The following is a 15,579-nucleotide window of genomic DNA, read 5'->3' on the forward strand; positions in this document are numbered from 1 at the left end:
ATTCACTCTTAGTGGGGGGTGTAATACCTTGGGGCTCTAAACAACAGACTTGTATTGTTGATTCCATTATGGCAGCAGAGTTAGTAACGTTGGCTTCTAGTGGTAAAGAAGCGGAGTGGCTCAGGAATTTGTTAATAGAAATTTCAATATGGCCAAGACCTATGTAACCAATGTTGATACTTTGTGACAATAAAGCCAAATTGGCTAGACCATATAATCAGATCTATAATGGAAAGTCTAGACAGATTGGACTAATACATAGTTATATGAGACAGTTAATTACTGATGGAGTGATTACCATCGATTTCGTGAGATCAAGCCAAAATTTGGCAGATCCACTAACAAAAGGTCTTGCTAGTTATTTGGTACACAATACTGCTGGAGGGATGGGTCTCAAACACATGTTCTAAGATCATCAATGGGTAAAACTCGTCCCAATACTTGAAATATCAAATTATGTTCAAAGAGTAAAGTACCTTATATGAAGTGGTCTGCAAGGACTAGATATTGTAACCATCCCAAGGGTAAGTGCTTGGTTCTTGTAATTTGTTGAGGTAGAGAGTGAGTTGTTACTCTTAATAGACTTATAACAATTTATGTTAAGGTGTTGTGTTACAAGGCATCTTTGATAAGTCTACCTAAGTGAGTGCGTGAAGCAAGGCCGCTTTTGTGGAGTGTTGGAGTTTGGAGAAATAATTGCTCAGAAGGTTATTTTCATTCATAGGCCTCAATGGGGTATTTATAGTTACAATCTGAGTAAATCCTACTATGAGTAGGATAAGGAAATACAAAGCAAATAGAATAGAAGCATAACTAAAAGAGGAGTCTACTCCAATTAGGAAACCTTAATCATACTTCCAACACTCCCCCTCAAGTTGAGGCATGGATATCACACATGCCCAACTTGACCAGAAGAGTATAAAACATCTGTCCAGGTAAACATCTACAATTTGATCTTCAAACTTCATTAATAGCGTATAGATTATGTCTGCTTTATAGACTTCCATTTGCTTTGTCCTCATCTTTATTACAACTTTATGTCTGCGCAAATCTGAGGGAAAATATATTTTTGGGGTAACAATTGCTAGGGTAAAACAGCCAAAGTGAAAGTTTTGATTTGTATCAATGTTAGATCTTTAAAGGGAAAGTTTGCCAAGGGACAATCTCCAAAGGTAGGGGAAAATTTGTCAAGATAAGTGACAATCTCCAAAGTTAATAGAGATCAAGTTCTGCAAAGGTCAAACGACAAATCTTTTGCAAGGTTAGATCTCCGAAGGGAAGATGTCAAGTTAAGGGGCAAATCCCCAAGGTTAACAGAGATCAAGTTCCTCACAGTAAAAAAGATAGCATAGCTCTATAGCAATGTTAGATCTCCAAAGTGGAAGATTGCAAAGGTACGGGACAAACTCTCAAAGGTAACAAAGATCAAATTCTACATAAGGAAGTCTACATGAAAGGCATTGAATTGTAGACATCTTCAATCTCCCCCTCACGTGCAGCTTTACACGTGGAAGAACAATAACAAAGGAAATTCCAATGGGGAAACTTGGAAATGAAGAAATTGTAATGGTAAGATGAAAGTATCATGAAAAGGTATGGATAAAAAAAAAGGTAAAGAAAAAAATCATTACCATGGAAATATGATAATTCACAATTAACTCCCTATAAATATTCAAATTCTCAATAAAGCCCCCAAGAGATATTCAAATTTACAAAATGACTCTCTAAAAGGAAAAAAAATAGAATTTGAGGAGATAATGTGTTATTTCAAGTTACAAAAGGATAAGGAAAAAAATAGAAATCATAGGACTTAAAGGTTCAGATTGGGTTGGAGCGATGGGTTCATCGGTTCAATGGTTCAATGGTTTTATTTCACTTGGTTCAGGATGGTTCAAGGGTTTATAACAGGTTTTTTTTTCTTTTTTTTTTTTTTTTTTTTTTTTTTTTTTGAGTTCTCATTTCAAAAGAAGAAAAGGAGGCGGAACCAGAAAAAAAGATGGAAGAGAAGAGCAAAGATGAGTCTTGGATAAGGAATGAGTTTTTGATGAGTCTTGGGATGGATTTGCGATGGGCTTACGATGGTTCTACGATAGTTACAGAAGTTGCAGAAAATTCTGCAATGGTTGCAGAAAAAAAAACTGTCGATGGTTTCAGAAGAGAGAAAAAAAGAAAAAAGAATCAGAAGAATAAGAAATAAAAAGAAATTCTGCGATGGTGCGAATTTCACAAAAAGAAGAAGAAAGGAGGTTCGATGGTTCTAGATGGAGGAAGAAGGCGATGGGTTAGGTTGCAAGTTGAAGAGGCGATGTGGTTTTTAGATATCTGGTTTTCAGGTTATGCTATCACGGGGTTTTCAGAGGTCTTTAATGGTAAGGAAGAAGAAGAACTTATCTGAGTATATAAATCTGCCAAGCATGTCAATAGATTCTCTTCTGCATCTCCCTGGTTTTTGCTGCTTGCATAGTACTCTAGCAATTGTTCACGGAAAGGAACACAGAAATAAAGCGCCTGCAAAATGATATTACAATAGCAAGTGTTGCCGATTGAGGTGGTCTAGCATGTGGATTCTGCTTCTGGAAGGCAGCTTGATCCTACGATTCCTAAAAAAAAGCAAAGGTCCGGCTGCTCTTGCAATTCCAAAAGAAGCGATTGCAAGAATAGGAAAGAAAAAAACTTGCTGCTCTTGCGATTCCAAAAAGACCTGCTGCTGGAAGGCGATGGGAATGGGAAAAAAAGGCCAACAGCTGGAAGCGATGGATGCTGAGTTGAAGATCAGCGGTAGCGGCAGCGAGTGAAATCAAGAGATCAGTAGCGGCAGCGGCGGAGAGGATATTGGCAGCGGCAGCGAGGGAAATCAAGAGAAAGAAAGTTTCTCTAGTTCCCTCTTCTTCCCTCATCAAATATTAGGCTTTGATGCCATGTTGGAGTTTGGAGAAATAATTGCTCAGAAGGTTATTTTCATTCATAGGCCCCAATGGGGTATTTATAGTTACAATCTGAGTAAATCCTACTCTGAGCAGGATAAGGAAATACAAAGCAAATAGAATAGAAGCATAACTAAAAGAGGAGTCTACTCCAATTAGGAAACCTTAATCATACTTCAAACATGGAGACTTTGGGCTTAAGCTCTAAGGCACTCATGATACCGGGATGTAGACACATGACCTTTATACGAGTCGGCTTATTAGAGTACTTATTGAGAAGAAGTCAAGTGTGTGAGATGCACCCGGCTTGTCACCAATGGATACACAGTCCAAGGATTTATCTATTGGGTACTTCTAATTGGTTTGATGAGTTTCACTAAGTGAAGGTTCAAGTCTAAAGACACCTTTCATTTATGCATTTGATTTCTAAGGCTGCTTTGTGAGAGCTCCATTATATTCAAAATGGTGGGAGATTGTTCAAATATTTTTAAATATAATGGATATACATATTTCATGGGTTTTGAAATTAATTAAATGAAGTGCCTTTTATTCTTATATTAACTATTTATGTTTAGTCCCACATCAGATACCAAGGAGTTCGATTCTGAGTTAATTAATAGGTATTTCCTATTATCCTAGTTTATGATAATAGGACATGTTTATGCGTGTGTGCGGTGTACAAGCAACAATGGTTAACCGTCCAAGCGCACACGCGCAACGTGGGCAATAGGTTGTTTAGGCGCTTTTGGCACACGCACTTGCACATTGCACACTTACATTGCTTCAAGCGAGATCTAATCTAGACCATTTATTTTAGTCAACAGTCAATCAAGGTTGGTAGAGGTTGACCCACTGGAATCTAAAATCCAACTGTTGAGCAACAAAAATCTACCCATTCTCAAGGTGTATCCTTATCAAAACATCTTATCAATCTGGACCATCGGATCGTGTGGCTGAACGATCTGACAGCTCAAAATTGGCCGTGACGGATATGTTTATACAAGGAGGTACCTATCTGTATAGAGTCATGAACTTATAGAATAGGTACCATTCTGACGAATGGGTACCCCCTAATTCACAAAACAAACAGATATTTCTCTATAAATACTCTATGTTCAAATTTGGCAATGCATAACAAATTCTGATATCAACATTCTTGTTGGGCTTTCTTGTATCCTGAGAGACTATTCGTTGTAATCTAAATGCACACAATGGTGAGGGCGAATATAGTCTCAAGGAAAGCGACGTTGTAACGCGTTTGAAAGTGCCAACAACTGATTTCCTTTATGTTGTTTCGAGCATTCTTTTGTACCGCACGGTGCCAACTGTTTGGTTGTCATAACAAAGACAAACATTTATTTAGGGCTAACACATTTTAGTAAATGTTTTTGTATTTGTATTTTATTAACTTACACATTATCCATATATAAGCAAATAACTACCTATTTGGATCGTATATACCTAATTACCTATGCTTCGATAAGCATTATAAGTTCCTACGAAAAATAATATGATAGACCTGCTTGAGTCAAATGCAGGTTGGCTATCTTCATCAAACTAACAAGGCTTATAATCGATGGTGAGTGGTGACCAGGGCTCAAATTTTAGTAAACAATTGCATCCTACTGTACTTGATGTGAACATAGAGACCCTCCTATTTTGGGCCCAAAATCCAGATCCAAAAGGGCCAAACCAAGCTGGCTGAATACCCCCCCCCCCCCAAGCGTATTTTGGTCATTTTCCAGCCCCTTTTAAGGGGTCAATATGGGTATGGATAGATTCCCCTCGATCCAAGGGTTATGGATCTATGCTTGTTTTTCTATTTGAGTTAGTAGTTTGACAGTTAAATTCCATTTTAAGATGAGTTTAGTTAGTTGTGGATAGATAAGATTCTTTATCCAAAGGGGATCTTATCTTTTAGGAGTTTATTTTGCTTAAGAGTTCTATTTTGTTTGTTTGAGTCCCAAGTTAAGTGTCTGTAAGAGATTCCAAACTAAGGGTTGCAATCTCATAGTAATTGCATTCCCTTTAAAGAGTTTTGGTCTAGAGTTGGAATCCTTATTCTTAAGAAACCCCAAGCCAAGTCATTTTTTTTTTGTTTTATGCTATACATAGCCTTTTATGCAATGTTATTTTTCAGATTTGATGAATTAAGAAACTGTTTGTGAATTGCCTAAGTGAAAGGGTTCCTTTGAGGGGGACCCTGCAGTTATTTTTTAGAGAGCTCTTAAGTTAATCCCAGCATTCAAGCAAGTATACATTCAAGTTGTGAAGCTTCCATCATCAAGTCCAGCAAGCCAAGTAAGTCACAGACCATTCCCCACCTCCCCCTCTTGTCCACAGCCTTCTTCTTCCCCTCCCCTGCCTTGTGCACCCTTCCCCTATTACTGCTGCCTCATTCCAGCAGCCGCCTCGAGGTCCTTCGACTTCCCTAGGGCCTTCCCCTATCCCTCACAACTACCCAGCCCCTCCCCTACCTCCCCCTCACACCTACAAGCTCCCCTACCCCAAGGCATCCAAATCCCCACCCCATTAGGAAACTGTTATTCCCTGCTTTATTTTATTTGATTCTCCCATCATTAGAGTTGTAGGGCCCTCTAGACCCCATCCCTACTCTTAGTTTTTCAAATAGCCCTATTTTCTGGATTTTAAAATTTTCTGCACTTAATCCTTTTCAAGTGAATCTGAAGAATTTTGAGAAATTGCAGAAAACCCTAAAACACCCAACCTCAGCCCCTACATCTCCGAAACAGTTTCTGAACTGCAGAATAGTAACATCAGTAGTTCTGATCTGCAGGATAGCAACCCATTCCCCAATCCTAACCCTAGCCAAATCAGTGCTAACCCTAATTCTGAGTTTGAGTTCAAAATTCAAATCTGAACTTCAGACTTCAAAGAATTCGGATCTAAAATTCATCTTCAGCAGGTTCAGAGTGCTTTGGAAACCCTAAATGCCCACTACTTTTAGCTGGAATTTCCTGGGCAGCCACAAATCTAGGGAAATTACAGTTTTACCCTTAACCCTTGATCCATGGTTACATCAGTGCTACTTGAACATAGTTGTATATTGGGAGTAGCAAACCACTACATTGGTTGGACGAGCTAAACTGGTAGTGAAACCATTCTCTCAACCAGATTTCTTTCTCCGATGAGTTTAGAGGGGAAAGTTTGTAAGGAAGATGAGAGGTGGGAGATAAGGGCATGATGTAACCAGTCAGAGACAGCCCAAAGGGACCAAAAGAGGGCCCAAGCCCACCAGTGTTTGCTGCAAACCCACGGGGGCCAAACAAACAGAAGGTAATTTTTGTCATCACCCACCACATGCATTGAGTCCTGTTTAGCTGGAATTAGTCCAACTATTTTGTTTGGACTTTGGAGCCCTTTTCTACTTTTATTCTGTTAATTAGAGTTCCAGTTTAAATGTTATTTGAGAGTTTTAGTTTGAGTGGTAAGTTAGTTAATTACTTAATGGTCAAGTAATTGAAGTTAGTTGGGTTTCTATTAGTTAATTAGTTAGTAGTCAAGTAATTAGAAGTAGTTGGTTTTCTTTAGAAGAGTTCATGTAGGAGTCTTAGCCCCTTTCTATACATTACAATTGAGTCATGTAATGCAGTCAGTTTTTCTATGAATAAAATTTATGATTGAAAGAATAGACTTGAGAAGAGTCGTGGGTCCCAAAGTGGAGGCCTGCGGCTGGAATTGAGCCCCTGCTCCAGCAATTTCAGAAGTCTCATCTTCCCCAAAGCCGTGCGATCCTAGATAAGTCACATTCCTGCCCTCCACCAACCCTATCGTAGCCCATCCTTCCCTTCCTCTCTGACCTGTGATCCCTCTCCCTGCATTGCAGCAACCCAAAAATCCCCAAATTCCCATCGTCCCCTGTTCTGTGAGTTGCAGAATTCTGCAGCTCTCTTCTACTGCGAGTTCACTAAACAGAGACCGGAAGGACAGAAAATAAAAATCAGAAGAGTAGACAGCTAGAGCAAGATGAAAATTGAGGAAAAGATCCTGGAGGAACTAATCCAGACATTGGGTTACATTAGGGCAGGAGAAATGAAAATAAGATGTGGGAGATGGAGCAGGAACAAGGGAAGCAAGCTGAGAAGTGGTGAGAACAGTGAATGTGGGGTTGACAGGCGGGAGACATGGAATCGGGGGAGATGGGGACAGAAGATGGGGAGTAGAGGAAGATAAGAGGTGGGAGACTGGAAGGGACCGTGCCCCATTTTTTTCCCAGAAAATTTTGGGTGAGCAAGGATTCTGCATGTGAGAGATCAACTGGGAAGTCAAGTACATTTCAATAAGGTGAATCCGGTGCCAATGGCTTCTGCACAAGCAGAATCGCGGTTGGGGGGGCAATTTTCCCAACAATTTTTGCTGGGAGGCTGTTTTGATGCCTTGACCTCGCCATCAATTGTAGTCCACCAACCATTGCGCCAAGGCCCGCCAAGTTAAGTACACTTTGATACATAAGGGTAAAACTGGGAATAAAAGAAACATCTTGATTTAGGTATCCCAAACATATTTCAAGAAATGTTGGGAATATTGGCTGTACGCCTGTAATTTCTTGAAATATCAGGTACCTTAGATGTCGCCTGTTAATCGATTTACTGAAAAAAAAAGGAGAAATAGCTACACAAACCAGGCATCTTTGGAAGACTAAGGACATGATCCAAAAACCAATATAAAACCCAACAACTAGAAGTACAGGGATAACAAATCCCCAAGCACATCAAGAATAAAAAACAAGAAGAGAATTAACTCTGGCAAAAGAATCAGTTTGATGTAATAGTACTTTCTCAATCCATTGGATTGACTTCCTAAAAAGGGATCCTGTCAGAGAGCAACCCCCTTGAAATATCATCTCTGCAGCAGTCAACATTTGCTTAGATATCCCTAAGAATGCAAGCACTATCTTCAACTAAATCTGATAGAAAGTTTCTCTCCTACTGAATACGTGCAATCATTGCAAAAAATGCACCCGAATATGTGCAATCGTTGCACAAGATGCCACCTGAATATGTACAATTGATTCACAAAATGCCATCTTCGTAATTTTCCTGATTGAAATCCCCCCTTGAACATCTTGCTGACCCACCTAGCTTCTAAAAGGATACCAGTTCCAGGCCTTCAAGAAGGAGAGCACAAACTCTAAATTCTAAATCTCTCCATATTTTTTTTGTGAATAAGCACTCAAAAATTAATCCCTCAACCTTGGCACGAGAGAAGATATATATAGTGCAAAGACCTTGCATTTTCTTAACTGGTCCTTCATGGGGAGATTATCTACTAACAATGTCAAGCAGTCACCATATGTCTAGGAATACTAACAAGAAAGCATACTGACTCAGCCTAATCACTTCTACAGAGGGTGTTCTTACAATGTTTCAGACAGATTGTGTACAGGAGGACCTAGTTGACAAGGCCATCCACTTGATATATATTCTCCCATCATTATGTCATTGAGTTCCACCAGAGCAGTCCCAAAGCCAGACCAAGAAGGTCCAGGGGAGTGGGGGGGCTAGGTTTCCAATTACCAACAACCAAAATGCCAATCTTGTAGATCCAACGTCATATCTGATGGGGTGTCCATATCTATTAAGAAGGATACCTACAGGACGCCACAGGTAAAGCCACAGAGAAGAGAGCCCATTTCCAATTAAATGTTGAACAAAAAGAGCTATATTGTCACTGCATTTGAACATCTTTTGCAAACCCAGAAGCCATTCTCTAATTTCTGTGTTGAATCAATTTCGCCCAGAGAGTTTGGAATCCACCCACCAAATCTGCCTGAAAATCCCAATGACATTTCCTCAATATACTGTGCCCCTAAGCAACCCTCCTTTTTGGTTTGCAGATTTTATCCCAGAAATGTAATAAGTTTTCCTATCCCAGGGCAGCTCCGACCACAAAAAATTAAAGGACATCAATTCCAATATTTTTTATCAGATGGCCTGGCAGACCAAATAATCAGGAACAGTAGATGTAATTCCTTGGAGGAGGGAAAGGGTAAGCTGAAGACACCCAGCAAAAGAAAGAAATCTTGATTTCAAGCCTCCTAACCTATTTCCCTGAAATCACTGGGGATCCAAGATTCTTCAGTTCCTCAGTCATGGAATTTACCCCTCCAATAGTACTTGAATACTTGGCATACTTAACCTTAAGTCCAGAGGCTGAGGAAAATGTAGTCAAGACTCAAAGAGTCTCCATCACTGCTGTCATAGAAGCAATGTCTGCCTACTAAACACCATAAAAATCATCAACAAATACTAGATGAAAAAGCAAGAGAAGCAAAGCCTATGCTAGTAAACACCATCATATCACCTACGAACACTAGATGAGAAATAAAGATGGGCTTGCATCTAGAAACAAGATGCACCCTCCGTCTCCCACTTCCTGTTTCAACAGCATGGATAGGGTTTTCATTGTTAGGGTGAAAAGTTAGCTGGGAAAGAGGGTCATCTTGGGTAATTACCCTCCTTCATTGTTAGGGTGAAAAGTTAGCTAGGAAAGAGGGTCTCCTTTCCTAATTACCCTCTTACTAGAAAAGTATCTTGAAGGGTTTCCACTAAGAAGAATAAAACATAGGGGTCATCAAACATTGTTTCACCCACCCAAAAATCTGTTGGGAAATTGCATAGCCTCCACCTTGTGGAAAAGATAACTTCATCTAAGCGATTTGTGTAAATAAATCTTAGGTACGGTCAAAGGGAGAGAATTCTTACAAGATAGTCCTCCAACAACCATGGCAAACCAGAATGTTATCAGCAACGTATCTTCCTTAAATAAAGGCAGATTGATTCAGAGGCAAAACAAGACCACCAATGTAGTAGTTCATATCCACTAAAACCCCCAATATTATCAGATTTGAGGATAAGAGAAATAAAGGCAGAGTTCACTAAACTGGTAAGTAAACTGCACAATGCAGTAGTCCATATCCACTAAAACCCCCAATATTATCAGATTTGAGGATAAGAGATATAAAGGCAGAGTTCACTAAACTGGTAAGTAAACTGCACAATGCAGTAGTCCATATCCACTAAAACCCCCAATATTATCAGATTTGAGGATAAGAGATAAAGGCAGAGTTCACTAGCAGGGGCATGTATGAGTTAAAGAACCACTGCATGGCTGTAACATGATCTTGACTCTGTATATACAATGTTCCATGTGCTCTTGAAGAAGAAAGCACTGTAACCATCAGGGCCAGAAAGGATAATAGGGGATCATGTCACCTTTTATAATAGTAGGTCTTGAGAAGTCAAATCATCTCTTCTCACAAACTCTTAAATATGACAGAAATTCACCTTACAAACTGAAAGCTTTATGGAAGAACCCCTTATCGTGGTCTCCCAATCTTAACCACTAATCAATCCTACATATTAAAATATGCCTCCTTCCATGTAGTTAACCTTAATCACAAGCCAATTGCTCACTAAGAGGATGTACAATTGACTCTGAATTAAGAGAAATCCAAATGAATTGCAACTTTTCTTTTAAGTTTTAACCCTAGAATGAACATTCCTCACCACCTCCTTATTCCAAGATATATGCATCCCCTTAACATTCTTCAGCTGCCCTGTGAAACTAGATAAGGGATTTGGCATTCTTATATACACTTCTCTCGAACCTAGACGCAAGAAAATCACTCCTTGCCACCCAAGACTCAAGAGCTAATTCGAAAGGTTCAACATGGAGTAAGGTTTGGTGCAGCACAGCCTTGGACCAGTCCAAACCCATTTGGGTATGCAGATGGAGATGAACCAGCTGCAATTAAATTTAAAATTAATAGGATATTTAATTTTTTTTTTAGGTATATTCATCAAGTTCATTTTGTAATTCTTATTTTAGAATACTGTTTTGGTTTTTATAAAGGATCTGAGTTATTTTGAAGCAAGAGTTACCTGGAAGCGGAGAAACCAGTGGAAGATCAATTGGGACCAAGATCAATACAATAATGAATACAAAATTAAATAATTGGAATCTTTATTTTTTTCCTTTTCCATTCTCTTTATATATATGAAAGAGAAACACAGAAAATGATAAGAAGAAGGGAGCTAGGGGAATGGGCTATCTTAGCCCTGGGTCTCTCACCCACAGCTACCTCAACTGTTGAATATGGATTTTACTCCATAATTGGCTACTCGGCCACAGACCAATCAATTTCTCCAAATATTTTCCCTATCATTCCAATGAAAGGGCCTCTCTATAGCACTGGCTAAAGCTTACACTAGGTAACTAGTGACAATAGAATCTTATGAAAAATAGAAACTAACTAGAAATAGAAAGTACTAGGTTGTATATTAAGGCACATATATAACTAAGAAACCAAACTAAGCTCCTAAATTACCCAAGAATAAAATCTTCTGTAATATAATCCTGGGCCCCGCAAATCCTCTATGAATATTACCACTGTGCTAAATAAGGGCTACGACACTGTCCACGTGAAGTCGAGAACAGTGTCATCAACAGTGTTTTGGGACTTTTTTCCTCCATAATTCATGCTCCATTGAACCAACAAAAACTTGCCACATCATCAGACAAGGCTGCTTCTCACAGCAGTTGCATCACACAATCTTGCCAAGCTGAATTTGGGGCTTCTTCCTAAGGGTACTATGGGCTTTTGATCTATATCATACTAGGATTAGGAGTCTCCTAATTAATCTTTAAATACTCGTGTAATTATCATTTAGTTGCATGGAATAGAGAAGAATGAAATAAGTTTTTGAGCTCCCCCCCAACCCAACCCAACCCTCTTCCTTTTCTTCCAATTCATTTCTCTTCCCTCCTTCCTGCAATTCTGTTTCTTCCCATCTGCCCTTCGTCCTCGGTTATCCTCCTCCAACTTTTCTGTCCCCTATTAAGTTTTATCAGCCAACTCAAGGTTATCTGGAATTAGAAACTTTGGAAACGCCACAAAATCTAGCCTAATGGTCTTCTCAGTCCGGGTTTGGGTACTGCTTGACAACCGATAATTGTGCTATTCCATATTCCATATTCACTGACAGGCTTTTTGGGCTTTATTGGCGCTATACCAAAGAGGAGTTTGAGCACGGAGTTGGTTTCAATTTATGTCAAAATGATACAGCCACTTCCTTACCACATCAAAAAGATCTAGACCCAAGAAAGGTAATTGAGCAGTGTATGAGATTTATCAATTTATTGGAGTTGATCAGCACTTTCAGGGGTTTCAATATCCATCCGATTGCACTTTTCCTATTTTGTCATTTTTTCCTGTATCATTTCCTCCGCTCTTCAGAATAAGTGATTATTGCATGCGTAATTTATGGACCAATAAGTCAAAATAAGGGCAGACAGAAATAAAAAGCAAAAAAAAAAGGATAAAACTTAAATAGGGAGATAACATGGAACATAAAAGAGATCCTCCCGCACCGGCTCTAAAGGAGAATAAGGTGGCACACGTGTAAGCATCTCTAGGACAGTGCAACCAAGGCTCCATATATCGGCCGCAATTCCATAGCCATGCATCTTCCGATTAATAACCTGCATTTGCACACTTGACATAAGGAACATAGCACACAAAATGTGTGAACTTCAAGCATTTCACTCAACTGCTCCAGCAAGATCAGCTGGCAAGTGATAATGCTTATTACAGAGGGACCCAGGGCCCGATTCCCACCAGCATTCAACAAATGTATACTCCCAGTGGCCCACATTCTATCCAGAGTATAAACAAAGTTTATAGAAGATTTTAAAAAAATATTAAATGCAAACTGATGTTGATGGAGCTTCCTTCAGGGAAACATGACCACTAAAAAAGAGGGGGGGGGAATCAAGAAGGTTCATGGTTCTGAACTTTTTGCAGTGTCAAATTTTGGCTTCCTACTCTGCTGGAAGGTAAAATGAAAGTTACACATTATATAAAATGAAAGGATGATAATTAAGATACCACAGTGAGTCGCTGCGCAATGAGAATTGAGGTTCATTTCAACGGTTTAAGTTTTTCTTTTTCGTTCATGTGCACATGACAGGGGGAGGTTGGGGGAATGTGGCTTTTGTTGGGGAAATGGTTGTTGAGAATTAGCAAAGACAGAGGGATAACAGAAAAAGGAGACAGCTGCTACATATGAGGTTCTGAAAAGAATATGAGATCAGATAGCTCAACTGAAGCATCCAGCAGGGAAGCGTGAAAAAGGATGTGCATAAAATTCATCACATTCCAGGGGAAAAGGTGAGATTTTTGGCTTAAGATGAAAGCAATTGGAGTTTTGCATGACGAATAAAGTGGAGATTGACCTTACAAGGAGCTCTCCTAGTTTATTTTTGATACCTCGAAATCAGGATCATCTGATAGAATATTTATCGAAAATAGGTAGTGAAGGAGAATTCAGAAGAAAAAAATTGAATGATTGAGAGGCAAGCGAGTACTGCAGTTAATGCCAGTGTTGGACACTGCAAACATAAAAAATGGGTTTTGACTTGCGAGCATGGTTAACAAATTTGGATTTAGAATTAACAAAAACAAAAATTGGAGTTCAATTTGTTTCACCAACTTATAATTTCAGAGAAATTTTGGCCCCAAATAGAGAATTGATTACAAGAGAAGGTAGGAATTAGATTAATCCAAGAAATTGTTTTTCTACATTAAATATTCAGAACACAAGAGTAGACTCTTTTCTTGAAATTTCCATAGATAGTTGAACAGACTGCAGAGTTATTAAACTTTTGCTTTGTTTTTGTAGAATCTTTTGTATAAAAAATTACCTTACCCGAAAAAAATTATTCAGTTCCAAAATTATTTACAGACTATTCTCAATGACCAAATTTTTTATGTCCACTTTTTAAACCCAACTTATCCATGAACTCCTAATCAAAAATGATTTTTTTCTGCATTTTTTAAAACAACTTTAGTTTTGTCCAGGTTTTTCTGTACCAAAATTTTATCTGATTAAAGTAATTTTGTTAACTACAAATGTGACGAGTGGGGCAAGAGGGGCAAGTTAAGTAGTTGAGATAATTTTTTGGTGTTTAGAACATATAATCCTATAACGAATCTATTTTTTCAAGGGGACAACTTCCCTAAATAAGATTTAAAAATGTTTAATCTGATTAGAAGAAGTTAAAGTACAAGAGCAAAGAATGAGATTGTATGGTGGAGTGATGTAAAACCCAATTTTAGGGTTAGGGTTTTCTGATGATTTCCCTAAAATTAAGGGCTGCCCAGAATCTTCCAGCAAATAAGTCTAACATTAGGGATGTTTAGGATGGTTTTAGGGATCACAAGGGTTAGATGAAGACCTAGAAGAATTCAGCCAGGCTTGGAGTTAAAGGGCTTGAGGGTTTTGAACTTGAAACCTTGCAGCAATGATAATTTCAGATCCAGATTTAACAGGTAGGGTCTAGAGACTATGTCTCAGGGTTTCGTCTAGGTTAGGAGTGGGGCTGTTTTTGTTATTTTGTAATTTCAGGTTTAATCCTAAAGGTTTTAGGTTTAGTTGGAGGCTTCCTACTTGGAGTGGGACTCTTAGGGAAGTCAACTAGGGTTAGGATTTTGAAGGAGAAGTGATGTAGGTGTAGGAGATGCTAATCTTAAGTGGGTTTGGAGTGTGGTTGTTGGTTTATATTGAACTAGGGTTTAGGTCTAGAGGTTGAAGATGAATTGCAGAATTTTTAGAAGTGTTAGGGTTTTAGACTTTAGATGGAATTAAGGGTAAGGATGGGATGTGGAGTGATATGCGATCCAACTAGGAGGGAAAGGGGTCGTAAGGGGGTGAGAATTAGGGACCTAATAGGGGAGAGGTGCTGCTGCTGCCGTAAGGAAGAAGAGACAGAGAGAGAGGGCCGAGAGGGTCTTAGAGGGGGGTATAGTAGGTTAGGGAAGGGGTAGGGGAGGGCCTAGGGGAGATCGTAGGGGGTGAGGGAAGGGGCTGGGGTGTTGTAGGGCCTGGAGAATGATGCAGCAAGAGTATGGCAGCAAGGGAAAGGGGGAGAATTAGGGTTACGCGGGGACAGTAATGGGGCTGGGAATGTTGCACAGAACAGAGGAGGGTGGCTGAAGGTCTTGCAGGGCTTGGGGTTGCTGTGGTTGAAGGGGAAAGGGCGGAGATGACCTGCAATGAAGAGGGAGAGAAGGGAGAGCGGCTAGGGCTAGCTGTACTTACTTGGAGCTTGCTGGAATTTCTGGAAGACAAGTGTTCAACAGAGTTTGTTGATCTTTGAAGAAGAAACTTGACTGAAAATCTGTGGTGGCCCCCTCAAACAGTAACCACGGTCCTCAAACTCAATATTCTTATTCAAATAATCAGACTTGAAGAATTATAAAGGAAGAATGGCTATTTATATAGCCTACTAGAAGACTCTAGCCCTAAGTGGGGCTCCTTTATAGATTAGGATCCCATATTGCCATTACATTTAATCACAACTGACCAAATGATAAAAGATCTAATTGACACATGTTGAAACTAAAATCCTAATTAACTAAAGATTCTAATTGACACATGCTGGAATTAAAAAAAAAACTAAAGACTCATACTGGAATTGAAACCTAATTAACTATGCTGAAATTCGAGGATTAATTAGTCTAGGGGGGATAAGGACAAAATTGTCCCCGCACGGTTGAGCCAGCCTAGGGAGGCTTCCCCCTATGCATGGGTTTTGGGCCTAACTTAGGGTTTCGGCCAAGGGGAGAATTTTG

At 39.3% G+C, this 15,579-nt stretch overlaps 1 protein-coding gene across 1 annotated transcript in view; it reads right to left on the reverse strand.

Moving 5' to 3' along the window:
- The window catches only part of LOC149016120 (mitogen-activated protein kinase kinase kinase 1-like), a 60,459-nt gene that overhangs the window by 14,714 nt on the left and 30,166 nt on the right, over positions 1-15,579 (reverse strand). Inside the window, exon 7 of the mRNA XM_089157245.1 lies at positions 12,318-12,428. Coding sequence (XP_089013371.1) covers positions 12,318-12,428 — 111 coding nt within the window. The remainder of the gene's footprint in view (positions 1-12,317; positions 12,429-15,579) is intronic.

Source organism: Hakea prostrata, chromosome 5, assembly GCF_041222555.1.
Source record: "Hakea prostrata isolate BN-2017 chromosome 5, UWA_Hpros_2, whole genome shotgun sequence".
Lineage (NCBI taxonomy): Eukaryota > Viridiplantae > Streptophyta > Magnoliopsida > Proteales > Proteaceae > Hakea > Hakea prostrata.